This window comes from Heptranchias perlo, chromosome 26, assembly GCF_035084215.1.
Source record: "Heptranchias perlo isolate sHepPer1 chromosome 26, sHepPer1.hap1, whole genome shotgun sequence".
Classification (NCBI taxonomy): domain Eukaryota; kingdom Metazoa; phylum Chordata; class Chondrichthyes; order Hexanchiformes; family Hexanchidae; genus Heptranchias; species Heptranchias perlo.
The window spans coordinates 22,795,226-22,819,965 of NC_090350.1; the positions used below are offsets into that span (position 1 = coordinate 22,795,226).

The 24,740-nt window shown below is 39.5% G+C and overlaps 2 protein-coding genes across 3 annotated transcripts; one reads left to right on the top strand and one right to left on the bottom strand.

Moving 5' to 3' along the window:
• The first annotated feature begins 790 nt into the window (after window positions 1-790).
• Window positions 791-13,594, top strand: LOC137342559 (kelch-like protein 31). Its single transcript, XM_068006521.1, has 3 exons — window positions 791-885; window positions 5,949-7,161; window positions 8,857-13,594. The coding sequence occupies exons 2-3, from the start codon at window positions 5,975-5,977 to the stop codon at window positions 9,587-9,589; spliced, it is 1,920 nt and encodes a 639-aa protein (XP_067862622.1). The 5' UTR covers window positions 791-885; window positions 5,949-5,974; the 3' UTR covers window positions 9,590-13,594.
• A 1,128-nt stretch (window positions 13,595-14,722) lies between these two features.
• Window positions 14,723-23,581, bottom strand: rpl11 (ribosomal protein L11). Of its 2 annotated transcripts, none has more exons than XM_068006523.1 (6): window positions 23,475-23,581; window positions 21,305-21,455; window positions 21,109-21,215; window positions 19,498-19,629; window positions 14,921-15,031; window positions 14,723-14,798 (listed from the first exon to the last, which is right to left on the bottom strand). In XM_068006523.1, the coding sequence occupies exons 1-6, from the start codon at window positions 23,478-23,480 to the stop codon at window positions 14,769-14,771; spliced, it is 537 nt and encodes a 178-aa protein (XP_067862624.1). In that variant the 5' UTR covers window positions 23,481-23,581; the 3' UTR covers window positions 14,723-14,768. The 2 variants fall into 2 exon arrangements, with proteins under 2 accessions (XP_067862624.1, XP_067862623.1); XM_068006522.1 differs by having other exon boundaries at window positions 21,305-21,472; window positions 23,475-23,543.
• Window positions 23,582-24,740: the final 1,159 nt, after the last annotated feature.

Consider the following 24,740-nt stretch of genomic DNA (forward strand, 5'->3'; position numbering starts at 1 on the left):
CTGCCCCAGGAAGCTGTGGAAGCTACATCATTAGATAAATTTAAAACAGAAATAGACAGTTTCCTAGAAGTAAAGGGAATTAGGGGTTATGGGGAGCGGGCAGGAAATTGGACATGAAGCTGAGTTCGGATCGGTCAATGCCCTGTGGGTGGCGGAGAGGGCCCAGGGGCTATGTGGCCGGGTCCTGCTCCGACTTCTTGTGTTCTTTAGATTTGTGGTTGGGATCAGATCAGCCATGATCTTATTGAATGGCGGAGCAGGCTCGAGGGGCCGATTGGCCTACTCCTGCTCCAATTTCTTATGTTCTTATGTTCTTATGATCTGAGACCATTTTTTTTAGCAACAATTATACTTTGTGGTATTAATGGGACACAGATCCACCTTAGTAGCAAATTAATAAATTGTACCTTACAAGGGATAAATAACACTCTTGTCCTGTAAGTCAGTGTATCATTTGAAATACCATAAATAATGTGATCCACTAGGTATTTTTTTAAATGGAGACACCCCATTACGCATTTTACTGAAGTGCTCCTAACAAGGTGACTGCTGGTAGAACAAAGCAAAAAGTTTCACATAACAGGCAAAAAATCTCTTTCTTAGCAACTAGAGCAAACAATGATCATAGAAAAACATAGATGCGTTTAGGAATCTGGTCCCAGAAAGGGTTCATTTCAATATGACCAACGAATATTATAAACAGACTCCAACCCCCATAATACCACAGCTCCTCGTTGCTTGGTAGAATTTGAAACGTCAGCTCCTGCGAGTGGCTTTAGAGCGTGTGGTAATGCAGTTCCTCACTGCCTCGCTGCTGTTCCAGGTCCTCCACACGAACCGGAGTTCTCCCCTGAAGCCATCTCTCAGCGAGTTTCACCAGCTAAGGTACAGAGCTCATAGCACAGGGTTTAATTGAATAGCGGGGAGGCCGTCTCTACATCTAATAATCCTGCCTTTCTCTTGGCGGGAAGTTACTGACTGAAGCTTACTTTATTTGTGGACGAAGGACAATCTATACTCGAATTTTTTTTAATGATTTAACGTTTATTAAGGCAGAATAAACGATAAAGACGTATTTTCCGTTGGGTTTTAAAATTAATTTAAACTTTTTGGGAAAAAATACTATTTTTAAATAAAAGTCGATAAAACTGGCGAACAAACTTATGAAATGTTATCGATTCGTGTATTTCTATCAATTATAACCAGTTTTTGCAGTGACTTTTATGTTTTAGGATTTGTTTTTAAGGGGATATTTTGTTCCAGTGTATTTCGATTCCTCACTGTTGGAGAGAGCCCGAAATAGGACACTAGAAATTGTCGAGCATCTGCTCAGTCGCTTCTACTCACTGTAATATTTCTCTCAGCATCAGATTTACATTAACAAGCTGGGTAACAACACTACAAAATTTAACTCATTACTCGGGGGAAATTGCACCTGTTGCATGTTAAATGCGACCAAAAAGAATGTTTCCAATGTCGCTGCCCATAGCAGCTTTTCTGCCCTTATTTTAAAAATAACGATGACTGATTGTGGATCAGGTTCGTTTAATTCGTTTAGTTTTTTCTGTTGGTGTTAGGAAAGTTATTATAAAAGGTGACCCCTACGTACATGTTTGATAAACAACTCGGACTGCGCCACGGTCCGGGTTTCTATTTCTGTCCTGAGACACATTTGTAACTGAGCAGCTGGGAGCCTTGACATGACTCGCTGATACCCGTCTAGAAATTAGATACCCTTTAAATTACGTACTCTTATTTCACCTTCATCCAAAAAGGACGAGTACCGTGTCCTTCTCACCAAAAGTTGCAGATTTAGCAGCTAGGCTAATTAATGTTCATTGTTATCTTGTAGATAGGTGAATTTATCAGGCGGTTTAAAGTTTTGACATGTTTTGGGGATGGAGTGAAACTTCGTCTTTAATATAGAAACATTTCAGATATCAACAAAATTAGGGTTAAAAAAACCTCTGCCTTGGATAGAAAATAATATGAATGTATTTTTTCATCACCCTCCAACTTTTTTAAGTCATTGGAAACATTACACTCCATGCTGCCCCGAGTCTATAACAGTGAGAATATGCCCGTTATTTGTTAGTATCAAAATTAATACGACTATGCCTACAGGGTATTAACTACACGTACTTCATACTGTTGCGTTTACTAACTGGTAACCTTGAACTGCAGATCAAGACATGGCAGATGTTTCATTTGTATTTGTGTCTTGTTTTGCGAAATGTGTTTAAAACTCAAACATTTAAGTGCAGAACAGACTAAGATAAACCTTTTCAAGTGGAAGTGCTGCCCAACCTTGCCATGTCCATTATAGAGGAATCTATGTCCTGCGATTCTCTCCAATAATGAGTTGAATTTTTGTTTCCTTTTCCGTTCCAATTATTTCTATTTGACGGACAGTAATCTATTTGCTGACCGTCCCGCTTGTAAATATTTCCCAGAGATTGACAGATCCCAGTCCAGCTGACGGCCAATTCGCACAACTGACCTGATATTTGTCCAATGAATTGGAGCAGCGGGACCGCGGACTAGTATCTAATGATATACAAATACAATCTGTAAATAAACTCATTTATTGCTATTAGAAACTGGGTGGCAATTTAAAGACATGGTTAATAAAACAACGGCTTTTATTAATATGCGAAGCCAAAGTATGTCCGAATGGTTGCCTTTTGTTATTTGTAAAAGTTTAAAACTTAATGAAATACATGAAACCAGCAGGTGCCTACTTTTTGACTGTAACACAGTTCGCTGATCGCTAAAACTTAGGGGTATTTTTAATACAGCTAAATATGAAACGCGCTGTCAGCCCGGTACGGCGCTTCATGCAATTCTTAGTAGGGATCTATCTGCCTTTTGCATCTTTCCAGTTGCACCGAGTTCTATATTCACGCTTTTCGCTTGACGACATGTGAATATTTATAGGTTTCGTTGGAATGAAATCCACCCTGTTGGTATTTTTATCGTTCTATTTTAACCAAGAGCTGGAGAAAGCAGCGTGATCAGCTTCACAGCCTTTCTTATAGACCCGAAATGTTGCATATCCTTAAAAAAATCCCAAACTGTTATCCCAGCTTTCACCTAGCAGACACCGTCCTTATAGTTTCTTTCAAAAATATAGGTAAATCGTAAATTAGAACCCATAAAATATTTATGGTAGTTTATTATGGCAATGTTCCAGCGTGTTTTGTGCTGGAATATGGGTTACTCTTCTCGGAGTGTCAACCACTTACATATAGATCGTGAAATTATTATCATAACTGTTATAATTCTTTACCTGTAATGCCGCGTAGGATCGCCAGGTCTCTGATCTCTGCAAGCACGTTTTGTAGATTTAGATGATATTGCTCAGGCTGGGTTTATACTGCAGGCTTTGGGTACTCAACCCAGAGAGTAATACGACCTTTTTTTTGAGGGGGGTGGGGTGGATCTCACATTCCAGGCTTCAGGGCGTTCTGACTTATAATGCCGCGTTTTCCGATGACTTGCTCCCAAAACCACTTTATAGCGGCGCAAAAAGTAGCAATAAAGCTGTCATCCTTTGGCTTCAGTATTCCTATATACTAAGTATATTGTTAAGAGGAGGGGAGGAGAAAGGGCTGAAAATCAGAGGGAAAACTGGAGGGGTGATTCTGTCGAACATTCGAGTGACAGAACACCTTAATGGGCTTTGTCTGGAATGGGAATCCAATCTCAAACTCACAGCCTTAATTTTTAAAGTCGAGGTTCCTCAGAAGGCGGGTCTGTCTTCAGTTTTGTCTGGGTTGCCGTGGAGCTTTGCAGAGAAAAGCGATCTATTTACCTGGGCAAAGGAAAATAGACAAAGGGTCACAGTTTGGAACCCAACTGGTCCTAGTGGTACGGTGGGAGGCTGTGAAATGCCAATGGTGGTTCATTTTCCCTCTCAGAGGAGAAAATGGGGGGGGGGGGAAATCTATGTGAATTCTGGGGGAAACTGTGGTCAAACGTGACAGTATTAGTGGCTTCATTTGCACAATAATTTACGCCATCTTCAAATTCGGGCCTCTCTTGGCACTCGGTGAAGTCTCTTATTGTCACAGTGATAGTTCACATTATCTATTCTGTAGTTATCACAGATAATTTCTCTGCCCAGTGATATTTTGGCAAACTACATTCAAATTAAAGAATTTCAGTGAGCCACCATAAAAGCGGAAGCCAACAACCCATCTAAGACGGAAATGAGGAGATTTTTTTTCTCTGAGGGTCCTGAATCTGTGGAACTGCCTCCCCAGAGAGTGGTGGAGACAGGATCATTGAATATTTTTAAGGCTTATAGATAGATTCCTGATTAACAAGGGAGTCAAAGGTTATAGTAGGTAGACCGGAAAGTAGGGTTAAGGTCACAATCAGATCAGCCATGATCTTATCAATTGGCAGAGCAAGCTCGAGGGGCCGAAAGGCCTACTCCTGCTCTTAACTCGTATGTTCGTATGAAGTGAGTTAATACATATGGGGAGGGCAATCAAAGCAAGGGAATACATAATAAATGGAAGGATACTCAGAGGTGTAGAGGAACAGAGGGGCCTTGGAGTGCATGTCCACAGATCCCTGAAGGTAGCAGAACAGGTAGATAAGGTGGTTAAAAAGGCATACGGGATACTTTCCTTTATTAGCCGAGGCATAGAATATAAAAGCAGGGAGTTTATGCTAGAACTGTATAAAACACTAGTTAGGCCACAGCTTGAGTACTGTGTACAGTTCTGATCTCCATATTACAGGAAAGATGTGATTGCACTAGACAGGGTACAGAGGAGATTTACGGGGATGTTGCCAGGACTGGGGAATTTTAGCTATGAGAAAAGATTGGATAGACTGGGGTTGTTTTCATTGGAACAGAGGAGGCTGAGAGGTGATTTAATTGAGGTGTATAAAATTATGAGGGGCCTAGCTAGAGTGGACAGGAAGGACCTATTTCGCTTCGCAGAGGGGTCAATAACCATGGGGTATCGATTTAAAGTAATTGGTAGAAGGATTAGAGGGGAGCTGAGGAGAAATTTTTTCACCCAGAGGGTGGTGGGGGTCTGGAACTCACTTTCTGAAAGGGTGGTAGAGGCAGAAACCCTCACCATATTTAAAAAGTACTTGGATATGCACTTGAAGTGCCGTAACCTATAAAGCTACAGACCAAGTGCTGGAAAGTGGGATTAGGCTGGATAGCTCTTTTTCGGCTGGCACAGACACGATGGGCCGAATGGCCTCCTTCTGTGCTGTAACTTTCTATGATTCTAACAAATAGTAATGGTCTCTGTAATGTAAATATCTCCACATCATCCTGCTGGTCCTAAGTTTAATTTATTTTAAAAAGACCGTTCTTCCAAGACACAAATCTTGGCGATCACTATTGAATTATTATTCACCTTTATTATTCCAACACTAATAATCATGTAGAACATCAACAATTTTTATGTTTTTTTTAAATCCCCCCCAAACATTGGCAACCTACCTCGCTCGAAAAGTTGCGACTCAAAGTGATTCTCACATGGCTTTCTTATGAGGGATCACACGTGCTGGAATACTTTATCTCAAAATAGAGATCTTTTAATAGAGGAAACAACAGCTGAATCTGCTAGGCCCATGACGTCAACTGACAGTTAAGATATTTTAGATAGTTAACTCAAGGGTTCACAAAATGTATTATATGAGAAAAGAAATGTTAATCTTTTTGGCATTTGCTGTCAAAAAGTTGCAATCTTTTTCTTCGGCATGGAAACTTGTGGAATAAGAGCTTATCTTTAGCTTTTCAAGTATCCAAGTGTGTGATTCCAATATTTAATTATATCTTAATTTTGATTGGCAAGGATGTTGATTCAGAAAAAATGCAGGATGTGGCTTACTTCATCTTATTTTAAAACTGTTTTTGGGAGGGGCAGTGGAATTGTGAAATATAATGAAAATTGTTGAATTTCTACTTTTAGGTTGGGGAGCGTCGGTAAAACACACAATGGCACCAAAGAAGAAAAGCACCAAGAAAAACAAGACTGAAAAGAATGAGTTACCAAAAATAAGCATTGTTGAGGACACAACCATCGACATCGACCAGCTAAACCACCTTAACACTCTCTATGATAGTGGATCAAACGGGTTTCGGTGCACTGCCACAGAAGTCTGCAATCCCAACCATGGCTCCAACCTCTTGGAGGAAATCAGCAGGATGCGTCAGGAGAGACTCCTCTCTGATCTCACACTATCCACTAAAAACAAATCCTTTGAAGTCCATAAAGTGGTGATGGCTGCCTGTAGTGATTATTTCCGTAACATGTTGAAGAAAGATCCATCCACTCAATGTGTAGATGTCAATGATGTGTCACCTTTGGGTTTGGCCACTGCCATAACCTACGCCTACACAGGGACACTCAGCCTGTCTCTTTATACCATTGGATGCACCATTGCCACTGCCACCCAATTCCAAATGTATACTTTGATCAACATGTGCACCGACTTCCTTAATCAAGAAATTAATGGGGAAAACTGTATGTACATCTCGAACATTGCTGGGACATATGGACTCAACCAGGTTAAAGAGTCAGCGAAGAAATTCATCCGTGAAAATTTCATGGAGTTTTCAGAAACTGATCAATTCATGAAGCTGACTTACGATCAAATAAGTGATTTGTTAATGGATGACAGCCTGCAACTGCCCTCTGAGCTCACTGCATTCCAAATTGCTATGAAGTGGTTGCAGTTTGACTCCAAGAGGGTGAAGCATGCAGCTGATCTATTGAGTAATATCAGATTTGGTACTATTTCAGCTCATGATTTAGTCAGTTATGTTCAACCTATCCCATGCATGATGCAAGATCCAGACTGCCATCGGCTCCTAGTTAATGCCATGAACTACCACCTCCTGCCTCATCAACAGAACTTAATGCAGTCTAGAAGAACAAAGCTCAGGGGAGGACAGAAAGTCCTGGTAACTGTAGGTGGTCGGCCAGCTTTGACTGAGAAGGCTTTGAGCAGGGAAATCTTATACAGAGATCCTGAAAATGGATGGAACAAACTTGCAGAAATGCCAGCCAAAAGCTTCAATCAATGTGTAGTGGTGATGGATGGCTTTTTATACGTGGCTGGTGGAGAGGATCAGAATGATGCCCGAAACCAGGCTAAGCATGCTGTTAGCAATTTAAGCAGGTAATATGAGCCAATGTGTTAGCGTATAATGATTTAAAACTCAGAAAAATAAGATCTATGGACTATTCAAGGACTGTTTTTAATCAGGGACATAATGCATATCCCAGTTTTTATAAAGAAAGAATTTGCATTTATATAGTGCCTTTCATGTCCTCAGGATATCCGAAGGTGAGTCACAGCCAATGTCATACTTTTGAAGCATAGTCACTTGTAATGTCGGCAAACATGGCAGCCAATTTTGTGCACTGCAATGTCAAATTAACAGCAATGAGATAAACGAACAGATAATCTGTTTTTCAGTGGTGTTGTTTGAGGGATGAATGTTGGCCAGGATACTGGGAGAACTCCACTCTTTATTCTTCAAATAAAGCCATAGGATCTTTTACATCCACGTATTGTGACCTTCAATTTAAATTTGTAGATTCAAGAATAAAACAGCCTAAATACAAGGACAATTCATCCGTCACTGAGAAGCAGTAAACTCCAGGGGAAGGAGAAGTTTGGGCTTTGAAATTGTCAATGTTTCTGTTTTCTTCCGCCTCCTTAATTTTGAGTTTTACAATCATTTGTAAATTAATATAAATCTTGATTCTCAATAAAGTTTTATTACACATGTAACTTTTTGGTTCTGGTCCTTAGCCAGTTTGATTCAGTTGGTAGCACCCCTCTGTGTCAAAATGTTTGGGAGTTCAAACTCCATTCCTGATTAGTACATAATCTAGACTTACACTCCGCATTGTCGGAAGTGCCTTCAGATGAGACATTAAACCGAGGTCCCATCTGCCCTTTCAGGTGGACGTAAAAGATCCTATATCACTATTTCAGAGTGAGGGAGTTCTCTCCTGTGTCCTGGCCAATATATATACACACACCTCAGCCAACATCACTAAAGCAGATTATCTGGTCATTATCACATCACTGCTTGTTGGACCTTGCTGTGCACAAATTGGTTGCTGCATTTCTTACATTACAAGAATGACTTCACTTCAAAAGTACCTCATTGGCCGTGTAGCACTTTGGGACATTGAGGTCATGAAAGGTGCTACATAAAGTTAAGTTCTTTCTTTCGGACCACCCCAGAGACATAACAAAGTGCTGTATAATGCAAGTTCTTTCTTAGTCACAGTAAAAGTTCTTACTACTCACTTCAAATTCCTGGTGGAATCCCGTGGTATTTTGAAAAGTATTTTTTTTTCCCAATTAGAAACCTGAGCGAAGAGCCAAGACCCATAGTGCAAGGCACCATTAATGTTGTAAGGAGTAAAAGAGAAGAAAGACTTGGATTTATACAATACCTTTCTTGACCTCAGGGCATCCCAAAGGCTTTACAGCCAATGAAGTACTTTTTTGAAGTGGATTCACTGTTGTGATGTAGGAAATGAAACACCAGGTAAATTATCAAATGGTAGTTAGGTATGTCACAGAAAATCTCCTTGATCTCCTCCTGGTGTCATGCTTGGGTCTGTTGTAGACTAATTGATAAAGATTGACTGCTATGATTAGTCAACAACTTCATTGTCATTGTATCATGCGACTACCAAAACGGTAGAAGGCGAAATGGATGGACCCTGGACTTTTTTCGTCAAGCAATTCCTGTGTTTCTACGTAAAATGGCAAATCTTATGAAATCTTGAGCTTATCTCCTAGAAATGGTCTTTTCAAAAGGTATATTCAAAAAAACTGATTTTTTTTCAGATATGACCCTCGTTTCAACACTTGGTTTCACCTGGCCAGCCTGCTCCAGAAGCGAACCCACTTCAGCATGTGCGCTTACAATGGCCTTCTTTTCGCTGTGGGAGGTCGGAGTTTGGAAGGTCCCCTCGCATCCATGGAATGTTACATCCCATCCACCAATCAGTGGCAGATGAAGGCTGGGATGGATATCGCCCGCTGCTGCCATGCTTCTGCGCTCAGCGACGGCAAGATCCTGGTAACTGGCGGCTATATCAACAATGGCTACTCTCGCACAGTGTGCACCTATGATCCAACAACAGACACGTGGAAAGACCGTGCCAGCCTGAGTACCCCCAGAGGCTGGCACTGTGCAGTCACCCTCGGCGATTATACCTATGTGATGGGTGGTAGTCAGCTTGGGCCACACGGTGAGCGGGTTGACGTGATAGCGGTTGAACGCTACGGCGCTTACAACGGCCAGTGGAGCTACGTGGCTCCTCTATCGATCGGTGTGAGCACAGCTGGTATAACGACCCTGAATGACAGAATCTATCTGGTCGGAGGCTGGAACGAAAGTGCAAAGAAGTACAAGAGTTGCATCCAGGTCTACAATCCAGATCTAAATGAATGGACTGAGGAGGACGAGCTGCCAGAAGCCACCGTGGGCGTCTCTTGCTGCACCATCATGTTGCCCAACAACAAACTTCGGGAGTCCAGAGCTAGTTCCGTGGCATCCGCAGCAGTCAGTATCTAAAGAGCAGCAGATATTAAAATTTTAAAAATGATTTATACAGCCAGAGCTCGAAATCCACCCAGCAATCCAAAACCAAGCATTACCGCCCCATCCCTCCCTCACTCTATAAAGATCATTTACCTGAGGAAGGAGGAAGTCTCCGAAAGCTTGTGAATTTAAAATAAAATTGCTGGACTATAACTTGGTGTTGTAAAATTGTTTACAATTATAAAGATCTACCGCAACATTACACCTGTCAATGTCTGGCGAAACTTGCAATATTGGTTCGACGAAAGAGAGGGAGGGGCTCTGTCTCGTGGCATATTTAAGGTGGATATCTTTATGAAAGTATTTGACAAATCTTTTTTCCAATTGCACCCAATGTACTATGACCTACAATCTATGGGAACGCATCATGCTGTACTTGCACCCCCTGACGCTATTATATCAGATCGACGCACAGTTCTTTTCCCTCTCAAAACAAGTTTTGTCAAATATTTTTTATGAAGATAGTGCTTCTTGAACATAAGTGCAAGTAGCCAAGACACGCCTATATCTTCATCCAACCAAATGAAATTGTTCACTGGATGTAATGTCCACCAAGATTCAGCCGCCTGATAGTCAATTACTACAGTCAACTGTATAATTTTATTCTATTATGATTGATACGCCCTGAAGATCGAAATCAGTTATATTTCTAGAATTCAGATTCAGTAAAGTTGCATCAATGTTGACCAGCTCGAGTGAAGAAGGGAGGCAACAAAATGTGGAATGCCTTTTTTAAAAAAAACATTTACCAACGTTATATCTCCAATTCGATAAATGAGAATAGGAACATCCTTGGTCAACTCTCTTCCCCCTTAGTACCACCTCTGATATACAGTGAACATTTGGACGCAGAAAGTAAGGTAACTGTTGATTAGCGGTGTCGGTGCCTCATTTAAAAGTACCGCAAGTGATTTTGCTAAAATCACTTCACATTGTGCTTTAGACAACTTCACCAGGAGCAGTCACAATAAACAAGAGGGCTTTGTGGTTCCACTTCTGTGCTCATTTTGATCCGTCAATCAAACATCGAAGAATGAGGTGAAAGTTCAACAAATTTAGCGAACGATTTGCCAGGGTGAATTTCGAGTCTTACTGAGATGATTTTTAAAAGAAAGGAAGGCAAAAATTAAATCAAAATGCATCAGCATTTTGGTTTTGGCTCTATGAAGGTGAAAGTACAATTCTCAGGTTACTGTGTCGTGATTTTCATAGCGACAAAAAGGGAAGGATATGAACAGAACTAGCATTTAAAAAAAATATTTGCGATAAAATGAATAAAGTCACAATTTTTAAAAAACGTAGAATTCAGATAGCAGCAATGAGGGGAATTTTAAAAGTCCAATGTTTATGGGAAGTAGTTGTAAATAACCCCTGGAGCCTGATTACAATTCTGTAACGTTAATTAGCTTGAGAGCACAGTGACAAATATGAACTGAAATGTGATTCATATGTTGTCATCTGTGTTTTCACTTCTTACAAAATTTGGAAAGAATTTATAGAAGTTTTGTATTCACCTTCTGCCTTAAAATTATTTTTTATTTAAAAAAATTTTCAAGTTGATGTTGAAAACCATAATGTTTTCTTGGTGAAAACGAAAACAACTTTATCCAATAAGATACAAGTCACCAAGTAAGAATTTGGGGGGAGAACCGAAGGGGCATAGACCTGAAACGTAAACCCTACCTGCTTTTCTCCACAGATGCTGCCTGACCAGCTGAATGTTTTCAGCATTTTATTTCAGATTTCCTGCATCTGCGGTATTTTACTTTTTCAAAAAATAAAGATATTGGGGAGGGTGGGATGGGAGGGAGAGAGAGAGAGAGTAGGGCCTAAATGGTCATTTCTAATTGTTTGCAAAAATCAAAAACTTACAGATTTCCGCCTGCGCTAGCTGCTATGTTTTTGAAATCTGTAAATATGGTTCATCCCTTAGCGGTAAGGATTGGGGTGCAGTTCTGCAGGTTTAGTCCCCGAGCAGAATTGAAATGAAATGAAATGCAGCAACAGGACAATACAGAAAAGGTACACAAGGGGTAGTTCAGATAACAAAGCACGAGAACAATGGAAACGGAGAGGGAGGGGGAAGCAAACGTACGTTTTAACAGTCTTGCAGCTGTAATGAGCCCATTACAGGACTGAGAAGAGATAACAAAATTCTTCAACAAAAATACTTCGAGAGCTCTGTGACGCTAGCAGTTGACCGTTGAGCCCAAACGGTGGCGGGTTCAAAAGTAGTTAATCAAATACGAGGCAAACAAACACCATCCGCGAGTTCGAGTTAAAGTTGCTCAGCTAAACTGTTTGATGCAGTGCTCGGCAAGGTAGGGAAGGGGACATAAATTGGTAGGAACCATCATATTCCATTTGCATCACTCCAATTGCTGTCTTGATTGAGGAGTGGTGTTAGTACTGATTGTGGCGAGTGCTTGAGCAGAGACTGGTTCTCTTCTTTCCCCCCCCCCCCCCCCGGGGAATAACGGCATGTTGGAGAGAAAATCTAAATACAGAAGTCTTCTAACGTAGCATACTTTAAACATGACCTAAAGAAAGTATGGCGTAGTTTAATCATTAACAAATATAATTTCTAAACGGATCTCTGAAGCAGAAAAGAGATGGTCGAAATTGCGCTGGTGGTGAAAACCTTTTCTATAAGTCTAAAGAAAAGGCGAGAGGTTTTACCGAGGTGATAGTGAAGGCAATGGAATCTTGATTAATTTTAAGCTGTTGCAGTTAAAATGTTTTTTTAAAGAATTTAATGTAAGGGAATAGGAAAGATCACTGAAAAAGTTAAAGATGGATTGCTTATTGATCAAAGCTCACTCCCAATGTTTTATGTTTTTAAAAAGCAACTCTTGACATGGTTTCTTTTACCAAACAAGTTACAAATATTTCAAAATAATCTTACCTCTGTCAGCTATTCTATGGGCACAAAGCAAATGAGTGATTAATGAATCAGTTTACTATGAAGCATTGACATTTTATTTGTTTAACCAATTACTTCGCCAAAGTTTGCATATTAGATAGATAATGTACATAGTTTCCAAATTTATCTAAGCTGGAAAATTGCATAAAGAACATAAATTTCTCAGGAATTAAACTGGAGAAAGGTTATACTTGGGGGTTGGAGAATACTCCTCTCTAAATAACCAGCCTACGACATTCAGTTGCAAACTCAGCTTGTCACTTTTTGATGCTGAGTCCCATGCAAGGTTTTGCTCTAACCTTCAGGAAGCAATTAAAAAAAAAAGGATGAAAAAAAAGAAATGCATTTAAAAAACAGAAAAGCAGGTCACACTACAATACACAGTTCAAAATACCACATGTATCACAAATGAGTTGCATGATATCTATTCAAGAGAAGTTACTGCTGTAAGCTAACCATTTGGGATACTAGATAACTATACTCAGCAACAGGGCTTCAGACTGCTGTTAAACATACTGGCTCATCTGCTACAATGAAGTTGCAATTTACCATTGCTGCCATAAGCATACAGGAGACAATAGAGGCATTAACTGCTACTGTACCCAGAACACGAGAGATAACTAATGTGCAGCAATGGACACAAAATAACATGACTGAACCCCGATCAAAGCAGAACTGATTTCTCAATTTTAGAATGACTAGATTATGCTTGAAGCAAAATTTCTGCACAACAGAACAGAATAACAATGCTGAAAAAGAATCCTAGGATTTTTTTGAAGGATTTCTCTATAACAGGTTGAATGGAACAGTACAATATATTCAGATTAAGTTTGCATTTGTCTGAACTCCACTTTCCCCAGAGAGAGCGAGCTGATCCCACTCCTTGTACAACACAGACAGACAGGCTGGTGGCTAAAGTTAATGAAGTTTTGTGAATGACAGAGAAAGTAAAAAAAGGGCTGTTGGATTTAAAAGAAAATTGAAGTTTCCTTGCATATTCACTGTCAGAAGATCTGAATTACTATTTGTGTGAATAAAAATATATAAATAGTAAACATGGTGCATTTAATGTATTTCTCACTGCCTTAGATCAATATATTTTACACAATGTAATAACATATCTGTAAAGTAGTTTAATCAGCCAATACATTGAAGTGAAAACATTCTACATAATTCTGAATTTGTACTTGCAAAAAAGAGAATGATTATGTAAACAAAAAATGCTGGAAACCCTCAGCAAGTCAGGGAACATGTGTGGAGAGAACAGCATAATTAACATTTTGGTTGTGGACCCTTTGTCAAAACTGGAAGATACCACTGATAAATGGCATTTAAAGAAAAAAGGGAAAACACAAATACACAGAAAAATAGAATGACTTGTAGAATGAATTATAAAGTGCTTAAGTGGAAGACAGGACATGGTTAGAAGTGATATTAGCATGAGACAATAATGAGAGAAACCAAAGAAATAAAATACATATACAAGACACAGAAATGGAAGCACAAACAGGTGTAATGCAGAACAGGTTCCAGCAGCCCAAGAATGTGCAAAGCCCAAGAATATGTGCTCCTAATGCATGAGACTGTGTTGAGAATGCACAATTGGAAGATTCTCTAGTTTTTATGCTTACACCCGAGGAATAGGCATTTGGATGAGGGACCGGTTGATGGCATTGAACCATACTCCACCGAGAGTGGTTCTCACTAGAAAGCAAATAATGTAAAAAAAAATTGAATATTTTAGGGCTTTTGAGCAATATATGGTAAATATGGTGGGTGATTCACATCAATCAGATCTTGTTCCATTCATGGCTTCAATGCTGTTCTTGGGTTTACAGACAGGTGGAGTACATGGCAAATGAGAGTATCCTGAAAAGGCCTACAATGATAATTATGCTGTTCTCTCCACACATGCTCCCTGACCTGCTGAGGGTTTCCAGCATTTTTTTGTTTACATAATCATTCTCTTTTTTGCAAGTACAAACTCATCACTGGACGTGATAATGTAACTTCATCATTTAACTACTTTTGTGTAGTTTAAGCTCAGTAGAAATAAATGACAACTCAGTGCAGAGTCAGAAGATAATGTAAACCAGCGACATTTGTCAGTTGCCCTTCTGCCTAATCCAAGTTACAATGATGAGGTAACTAACTGGACTAAAAAAAAAAATCACAGAAAAAGGTTATGGATTAGATTTTTCCTTTATTATTGATGGTTACAAAATGTGTTTATTTTCCTGGCAGAATGATACCATCGTACTGCAAAAGAGAGAAAAGCAGAGCATTAGAAAGTGAAATGTCTTAAAACAAATTTCATAGTTTGCATCTTGATTTGTACAGACACTCCAGATCAATGAGTTACTCCATGAAAGCAAAGGTACCTTCTGCTGGAACCAGCGCATGGCCTCCTCCTTGTTGATCCTGTGTTTGGCTCCAATGCGGCCACGTTTACGCTTTTTGTCAGCAATGCTGAAGCCTGGTCTGCCCAGAACCTACAGAAGGAGGAAAGAAATAAGTCATAACAAAAACAAAAAGAAAGGTCCTCATCTGTGAAGCTATCAGTTTCTAATTTCTATGGTACCTGAAGTAGTTCTGAGGTAGGGGAAAAAAAAAACTACAAATGGGATGAGCTTTACCTAAACTGAACCAGAGGGATCTGGGGATACACAAATCACAAAGTAGTGACGCAGGTTAATAAGGCCATAAAAAAAAAGCAAAGCACTGGGGTTCATTTCTAGAGGAATAGAATTGAAAAGAATGGATGTTAAACTTGTATAGAACCTTAGTTAGACCACACTTGGGAGTATTGTGTACAGTTCTGGCCTTCATATAAAAAGGATATAGAGGCACTGGAGAAGTTGCAAAAAAGATTTACTAGGATGATACCAGGACTGAAAGGTTATACCTATCAGGAAAGATTGAACAGGCTGGGGCTCTTTTCTCTGGAAAAAAGACTGAGGGATGACCTGATTGACATTTTTAAGATTATGAAAGGGTTTGATAGGGTAGAAGTAGAGATGTTTCCACCTGCAGGGGAGACCAGAACTAGGGGCCATAAATATAAGATAGTCACTAATAAAACCAATACAGAATTCAGGAGAAACTTCTTTACCCAGAGAGTGATTAGAATGTGGAACTCGTTACCACAGGAGTAGTTGAGGTGACCATTCAAGGGGAAGTGAGCTAAACACATGAAGGAGAAAGGAATAGAAGGATATGTTGATCGGGTTCGATGAGGAAGGTGGGAGGAGGCTTGTGTGGCGCATGGACCTGTTGGGCCGAATGGCCTGTTTCTGTGCTGTACATTCTATGTCTTCAGATGGTAAACAGAAGTGAGGAAAAATTTAAGCTAGTGAAGCAGGGAGGGGCAAATCTTCAAATATATGAAAATGTAGTAAGAATGCATATAGTGAAGGGGCAAAATGGTTCTAGATAGTAAGGCCAATGGGGGTAGGGAGAGAGAGGGAGAGAAGTTGAAGATAATAGAAAGGAAAAGGGAACTAAATATTCCAATTTATAACATTTTCAAGATAGAGGAGGGAATAAAGTGAGAACTCGTGGTCTATTAATTTAGGATACAATTACAGCCACAGAAAAAGTTTTTATTGATGGTGATGCTCAAACGGAAGCTAACTGAAATCTGTTACCTTATTGGGTGCACATTACAGATCAAATAATGAGCATGAAATCAAGGATGACATCAGTAGCCAATTTAAAAAGGCTTATAATAGTAATAGGGGACTTTTAGCTATCCTAAAGAAGATTGAGAAGAAAAAAAATGTATTAGATCTGATTCTGGATAGCAAAGCAGAACAAACGAGCAAATAAAACATTTCGGGAAATAGTGTCCGTAGCCTATTTTTATTTTCAATATAAACCTAAAATACAAATAAATTAGCTAATTCATTGGCGTTTAGCCCAGATAAATTGACTGGGAAAGAAATAGCCCAACAGAGGACAATAAACATTAGATGAATTAATTACATTCCTACTTGAAGTAATGGGGATGTGTCAAAGGCTATGGGTTCCATGGATGAAGAAAAGTTAGAGCAGAAATTAAGCGTTCTTAAACAAAAAAGAAAATAAAGGGCAAGGCAAATGGTGAGGATGAATGCAGAAGATTTCAGGAGGACAGCCCAGTTAGCAGAGTGGACAGATAGGAGGCAAGAGCAGAGGTTTAGCAGTGCAGATCCATAGATCTTTAAAAAGGTGGGAGAGCAGGTAAAAAGCACCATTTACAGGAAGGATCCATGGGAACGATACAAAAGGTTCACTACAATATCAGGAATGAAGGGGTTTATAATCAAAACGAAAGGCTCAAAACAGAGGATTAAGGACAATCTAATGGAAGTTTTCAAAGTTATGAAAGATTTTGAGGGGATAAAGGGTGTTTCCACTGGTTAGTAAATTGGTAACAAGGGGGCACAGACACAGGACTATCTACTGTGGCTGAAGAACATTTGTTCTGCCACAGGAATTATTAGAACATGGAATGATTTACATAAGTGGTTACTGAGTCAGAGTATATATTTTTTTAAACTGGGTAAGTATGTGAAAAGAAATATAAAAGATGGAAAGGGAAGGGACAAGAAAATGGTATTAGAGTAGATAGTTCTAGTACAGAAGAGCTAGCACCGGCACAGGTGTGTGGGACCAAATGGCTTCCTTCTATGCTGTAATTTCAGTATTTCTATTTTCAGTACTCAATATGGCCCAGGGGCCACTTGCAGCACAATTTGCCTTCATCCATGGCTCTCAGCCCGCTCCACCAGTTACTGAATCACCATTCACAGTCTGACCAACACTATGATGTTGGGTCCAGTTGGAATTCAGTGCTGATTCCTCCTTTCTTATTGTCCATCATTAGGAAGGGAAAGAATGCTATTTGGAACCAGATTACCCCAGCTTTCAGAGAAAGAAAGTTTGAAGTTCTATCTCTGGTCTGTACTAAGTTAGCTGATCTAGGCCAGGCCATCAGTCAGGGCAAAGATTCTTGCCCCTGATCACCATCCAGCTTTTCCTGCTGGAGTGCATATAAATGGATGCCAGCTGAGACACAAACACAGCTGCACTGACCCACTGATCAAATAGCCCACCCTCAGTTACAATCAACACTCACATGAATGACCACTTAGGTGGGGTAAAGTACCAGAGGGCAACTAGTGCCTGTGGAACTGTGCTGCAGAAGAGAAAATAGACAAAGAAAACTGCTGTACAGTTAAGACCAGGTGTAATGTATTTATCAAGTCTAGACAGTGTTTAATTAATCTAGTGATAAGACAGCATGTCAGGAATCCTCATGCAATTTGTTTCAATCCCTTCTTCCCCTCCCATGAAGGAAGGTCCCACCTACTTTCCAAAGGTAAAAACAAGTGATGTCCTCCTAGTCCTGTCCATAATAAGCAATTAAAGCATTCATCTATTAAAGACTAAAATGATCCAGTTTGAGAGTGTGAAGCTGAATTTCATACTTTATAGGGTGTGCTTAACACCATCATGAACTTTACACTATGGTACTGCACCACAACCAAAGTTGTCAGGAAGCAATGGTTTTAAAATTCAATACTCCAGACCAAATTATTCTCTCCCCCCAACCTCTCATCTATGATGTACATGATCCTCCTTTAAGTGCCCAAGACAATCTGCTAACAGGCATCTCTCAACACTGCTTTGAAACAATCTGTTTGGAAGTTGTGAGCAGCCCCATCATCACTTGCGTGTGCACAAATCAGCATCATACGACCCAGTGGCACAACACAATGCAATTCCAATCAGTTTGAATGCATCTGAATAACTGAGAATCTTCCATTCTGCCATCAAATGTTACCATCTATTGGTCAGACAAAAGGAAGCACAATTAATACAAGAAAATCTCTTACCGTGCATTACGTATGTATAGGTATTACCTACCCATCACATTTTTTCCCTTTTCTCAACAATTTTCTCCCCTCCCCTGAAGGCATGCACTCTTTGCTTGGGTGCAGTTCCACAGAAGCCAATCGCTCTCTGGTACCATGTCCAAGTAGCCATTCTTCTTGTGTGACTAAAGACAGCAAGTAGCAATCATCAGAGGCATCACAATTAAGCTCATCTGTTCTCAGACATCTACACTCTTTCCAACTGGAGTCACAACAATTAGCACCAGGAATCCTAAACCATCAGGGGAGCTGGTCTAGGATTGATCTTTTATCTGTGCTCAGTTAGGCTCTGAAGGCAATAATAGGGTACTATACCCTTTGGCTAGAGAAAGGTTGGGGGAAAGAGGGGGAGGGTGAAAAAAGCCAATGCCCCTGCTTCCTATCAATAGCCAGAGATTACTCCTGGAAAGTGCACATTTGTGGATGTTCAGTGGGAATATGAATTGGATAAGCTGGCATGTCACATTCAAATAGCCCACTAACAATCAGTCTGGAGTGAAAAATAGAGTGAATGGCCCTGGGGCAATATACCAGAAGCCAGCAAAGAACCATAAATCATGAGTGAACACATTCAAGAGAGCAGAAAAAAAAATGCTGCATTAGGATGTTATGATAGGATTCTAGTTTTGAAGCTTCAGCAGTGCTACAATCTCAAGAATTGACAATATACTAATTACCACCCAATTGTAATGGCCAGTAAAATTATTCAATTTCAGAATCTGAGATCACACATGGAGCCTCTACTTCATTTTGTAATTCCCAAAATTAGAAGTATGAACACCAGTGGCTCAGAACTATAAAATTATAGGGTCAGGATGAATTGAAGTTAATACAGCTTCTTCACTTTATGGGGTTTGAGCACAAATTAACCTAGAATTGGGACACCAGAACATCTTGGTCTGGGGTTGATGGAAAATGAAAACAGCTGGGGCCAGGAAAAATCTCTCACTAGGGGAAAAATGGTTTTGAGCAACATATTTAATGCATATTCTCCCAACTGTTTAATCTCAAAAGGCAGCCTTGTAACAGATGGCACGTACCACATAGAAGTCCAAACCATAGATACCAATGCTTGGATCATACTTGATGCCCAAATCAATGTGCTCCTGAATACCAAAACCAAAGTTGCCAGTGTCTGAGAAGTTGTTTTTCCTCAATTCATATTCACGAACCTGTAGATGAAAGGAATAAAACAAAAACACTAAAAGAGGTTCATCCACTGCCTCGCTTTCACAATGGATTATTAATAATCAAAAAAATGTCAATTCTATGAAACCAAAATCTATTTTGATTCCTCCTGAAGCTGGACATAAGTTACCTGTTTTAAGAGCAATAGCCTTATTTTTCTCTTATTTGATTGTTGAAGCACTATTCAAAATTTCAACTCAAATCACTTCACCGCCAGCCCCTTCTCAGGTCAGAATTTTTCCTAGTGGTCGGTGTTAATAGATTTAAGAGTCAAGGAACAAAAAAAATTTTTAAATGGGCAAACTAAAACAGATTTCTAGCCACGAATTGTCAAAAAGGTATGGGTTTTTAAAAAAAGCATACTTCCTTGGCATTGGAAAACCAATCTAAAAAGGAAGATTTAAAAGTAAATAGCAGAAATTTTTTGAAGTAGCAGAAAATAAAGCCCACATTTTGCACACAGAATATGTATGTTGGCACAAATTACCCCATATCAAATATTTTATGTTAACCTCTGCCCCAACTTCAGGTCCAAAAATGATCATTTTAGACACATGCCACTTATATACATTAATCTTAACTAATGTGAAATAAGCACTTTGTACACAATTACAAACTGTGATTTTGGGCATACAATTCTAATTTAATTTTAATAAACTGATTGGCCCCCTGGAAACTATCAGCAGCAATAGTCTCCAGAATGAGACATAGTGCATCACGAGGAAGACAAAACAAAAAGTACCAGCTTGTACATCGGATTATTGTAACCCACTCTTTTCGCAATGCTCGAGTTGCGAGCAGTTCATACTTGTGAATGAACTGCTATAACTCAGACAAGAGTGATAACTGTATGTGCATAATTTAAAGTAATTGATATCATATTTAATCTATGCACTTAGAAAAGTCTTAACTGTTCCAAGTATTCACTAATCAAATCAACAAATGATCTATGTGCACCTGCAACTGTGTACAACAGGGATGTCTTAATTGTAATGGCATACAAAAGTGTATGAAAAACAAAATTACAGGAATTATACATTTTTCCCCCATAGATAATTTTTGCTACTGTTTCCAAAAAGACTTGACAGTGGAATTGCAGTAGCATTAACACTCAACACTAGAGTAGTGGGACATGTATTCACATCCACACCCACCAGACACTGAGCTACCCATGAACAGTCATTTGGATGTGGGAAGGCTTCAAGAGGAGGCAGGCACATCTCCAGGTGAAGGGACAGCCATGTCTGGGTCATTCATGTACAGCCTAGCAGTTGGTTTGCCAGCAGCACAGTAGAAGCATTGGAGCAACTTTTATTTCTCCCCAGCTGCTACAAATTGCATCTGAAATAGAGCCAAAAAGTGTTAAAGGAGAAAAACACTTTAAAAATAAAAAGTTCACCCTTACAAGAGAGAAAAAACTTGTAACTTATACAAATCACTGAAATAAAAACAGTCCAACTTACTTTGAGGCCTTTCTCCAAGATCTCCTCAGCTTTGGCACCACGGACAGTGCAGTGAACAGCAATCTTTTCATTTCTCCTGATACCAAAAGATCTCACAGTGTAGCGAGCTGATGGAGGACAAATGTTATTTGCTCCAAATTCAAAAGCATTTTAAAAATCAAGTTTTATAAAGCACAACCAGTGTATACAAACTTACCTTTGGAGAAGACAGGGGTTTGGCCAGTGAGCTGCTCAAGCACTTTGGCAGCTCGAGTAAGTCGATCACCACTTTCACCAACGCAGATATTCATACAGAGCTTTCTGATGCGGAGCTCACGCATAGGGTTTTCTTTCTTCTCACCCTGGTCCTAAAACAAGGGATCACCTTAGAAACAAAGATATATTTTGCTGACATTACAAGGTTTAGAGCTGACCACAGCAGCCTAGATGACAGCCATTTCTCTCCACCCTCTTCCCACCCCAACCCAAAATTATCACCTGCCATGCAATTTTGCTCCTGCACTTCTCCCACAGAGTTACAATGCTGCAGTCACTAGGATTTCAGTAAACATTACAGTAGATGCCTGAAATTTCTATACTTCATCCACTGTAACCTTGTAATACGATTATAAATTTCATCCTCCCCAAACTTGAGTTGTCTGGAGACAGCATTTTGAGTTATTCAACACCAGAATGAAGTACTGGTTGTTACAGGTATGTCACTGATGGTGAGAACAAAGTGTGACTTTTCCTTGTGTATTGGTACCAGAATGCTAAATAAATCTAACAGCACTGCAACACTAGTTTCCTGGTTCCACAACTTTGCATTCTGCCAAGATCGGAGAATCAGCCTGGATTCAGAACATCAGTAGCCATGAGTTCTATGTCCTGCACTCAGGATTCCAATTTTATTGCACACCTTTTTTGGTGGCATTATACTGATGACCTAGCATAGCAACATCAATCAAATTAAATACAACTCTTAAAAATCTGACTGTAAAAGTTATTAGGATGATTATACTTCTGTACACCAATATACAAGTCAGATTTAATAAGCCTACATTTCATCACACTTCTCCTATAGTAATTATTTTACATGTCTATGGTCAACTGAAATGGATAAAAACCTTCACTGATAGTGATTTTTGACAACTTAAACTGTATAATCACAAGTTGTGAGTTTTCTTCACGATTAAACTCTCTGCTCACAAGATCTTAGAAACTAGCTTCATGTACAGGTAAATTCAATTCATGCTTTAATAGAAACTGGAACTTATATTAAGAGCTACAGATCACTACTGTATAAAGACAACTTCCAATTCCTACAAAAACAGGAGTTTAGTTCTCTTAAACTGAACTAGAAGAGCTCAATAGGGCTTCATTACAGCAGCACCAAAACAGGAACTGTAATCTAAACCCCCATGAACAAGAAGCAGCCATTCAGCCCATCAAAGCAGATACTTTTGTTACTCAACCCCACCATCCAACTGCATTTCAAACATTTTGAATGCCCTCAATATCTTTTCCACTATTACCCTTGTCCAGCAGATGATTCCAAACTCCACCATTTAAGTAAAGAAATTCTAATGTCCATTAGTTTAAATTTATGCCCTCAGGTCCTTCCAGCCTGACTTACTATGACCTAATAATCTAGGAGGCTAACTCCATCCATATTTTTTAGTACATCTCAATGAGATTTCTTCCCACCCATCTAACATCCTCCTCTCTAAACCATAAAGCTTGAGCTTCTCTAATCTCTATGCAATTATGAACAACAGCCACTGGCTCCATTACTCTTATTTTAGTATCCTCTGCAAATATACAGCAGTTTCTAACATCAAAGTCATCTGCATGTAGATTAAAAACAGAGGTCCAGGCACTAAACTCTGCAGTGCTCCCACTCAACACCTACACCTGTCCCAGCCTAACACTACACCAAAGGAGTGCTCCGTTTCCTATTTTTAACCAACTTCTCATCCAGCCAAAAACAACTTGCATTTATATAGCGCCTTTAACATAGTAAAACGTCACATACATTAACGCTGGGTTCCCAAAAAGCAAAAATATACAAGTCAAAAATAAGTTAGTTTATTTTAATGGAAAAGTGTTATTCTGAATTTTAAAAGCAGAGAGTTTGGAGCAGACAAATTATTTAGGAAAACACCCACTAACATCGATAACAGGCGCTCTCCCAGCAACAGAGCTAATGTCGAGTTAGCTGTGGCCTAACTTGGCCTCCACAAGCTTCAGGTTGAGCGGCTTTCATTCCGGCCTATAATAAAAGTCAATGCGAGCAATGACCCGCCTCAAATATGAAGCCGATATATGATCCGTGAATATGAAACCGATAACGTTGGATACTTTTTTTTAAGCTTTACTTCGCTTACCGCCATGTTGGTGGAGGAGTAAAGGCCTCTACAGCACAAATCACGACATTTATTCAGGGCCTGAATCAAGAAGGGTCCAGAAGGTGAGCAAGATGATTCCTGGTGCACAACGTGTCTGATTAGCGCCACCTCTCCAAAGCCAGAAAATTACATCCTACATCCTCCTGAACAGTCTTTTGAATTTTTTTTATTATTATTGAATACCGACGCAGAAAGTTAGGAAAAGCTGACCATCAACTTCAAAAAAATTGACAGAGCCCTCAAAAAAACTGATAACTCAAAAACAAGTAATTATACTGAAAGTACAATGAGATATGGACTTGCATTGGAAGAAAAAAAGTGAAAGCCTGATTGGGGAATACAAGTAAGATTTATTTTCTATGGGAGCCAGGGAACATGCCTCCCCTTCTGAAAAATCTGATTCCTTGGTGCGCTTTCTAGCCTCTCAAAAAGGAGATCCTGAACATTTACCTGAGGAAGGAGGAAGTCTCCGAAAGCTTGTGAATTTAAAATAAAATTGCTGGACTATAACTTGGTGTTGTAAAATTGTTTACAATTCTCAAAAAGAAATCACAGTTAATTATTTTCTTTAAATTTCTTCCAGCCAGCATTGTTACACTGCGGCCGGGGTTCGCAGATTAATAAAGAAAAGGGTGGTGCCTTCAAAGATAAGTGATCATTGTATATTACTGTACTCAGTTTTAGGTTACATTGTCTTTGTTCATTAGGAAAGGTGTACTTGTAGCTCTTATGATGGCTCAGTTAGGAAAAAGCAGTGTGAAGTTGAGTGAAACAGATACTTGCTGTTCAGGCTCACACATGGCCACTTGATCAAGGTGTCAGAAAGCAAATGGTGCTTATGGAGCCATACCCCTATAGGAACTAAGACATTTTGGAGAGGAGGAAGGAAAAAAATTGTCAAAAAAAATTAAATGAAACGGGTATATTTCACATACCATGGGTAAATTTGCAAAATCAGTGGAATGCATGTCTCTACAAAAGATTTTTTTCTATTTCTTCCCCTCCTTTCCTCTCTTGAAGATGTTGACTTTTTGCTGAGGTGTCCTTTCAAAAGGCACTTGCCGACCTCTGGTACCTTGCCCAAGTGGCCATTACTTATGTGCGAATCTTGACACCTTCAGGAGAGGAGATGGAGGAATATTGGAAGTAAAAAAAAGTTTTAGGCTCAGCACCAATGCTCCCTCCTCCTCCCATAGTTAAATAATCTGTTGGCACTCACTGTTTAGGCTCACACATGAAGAATTG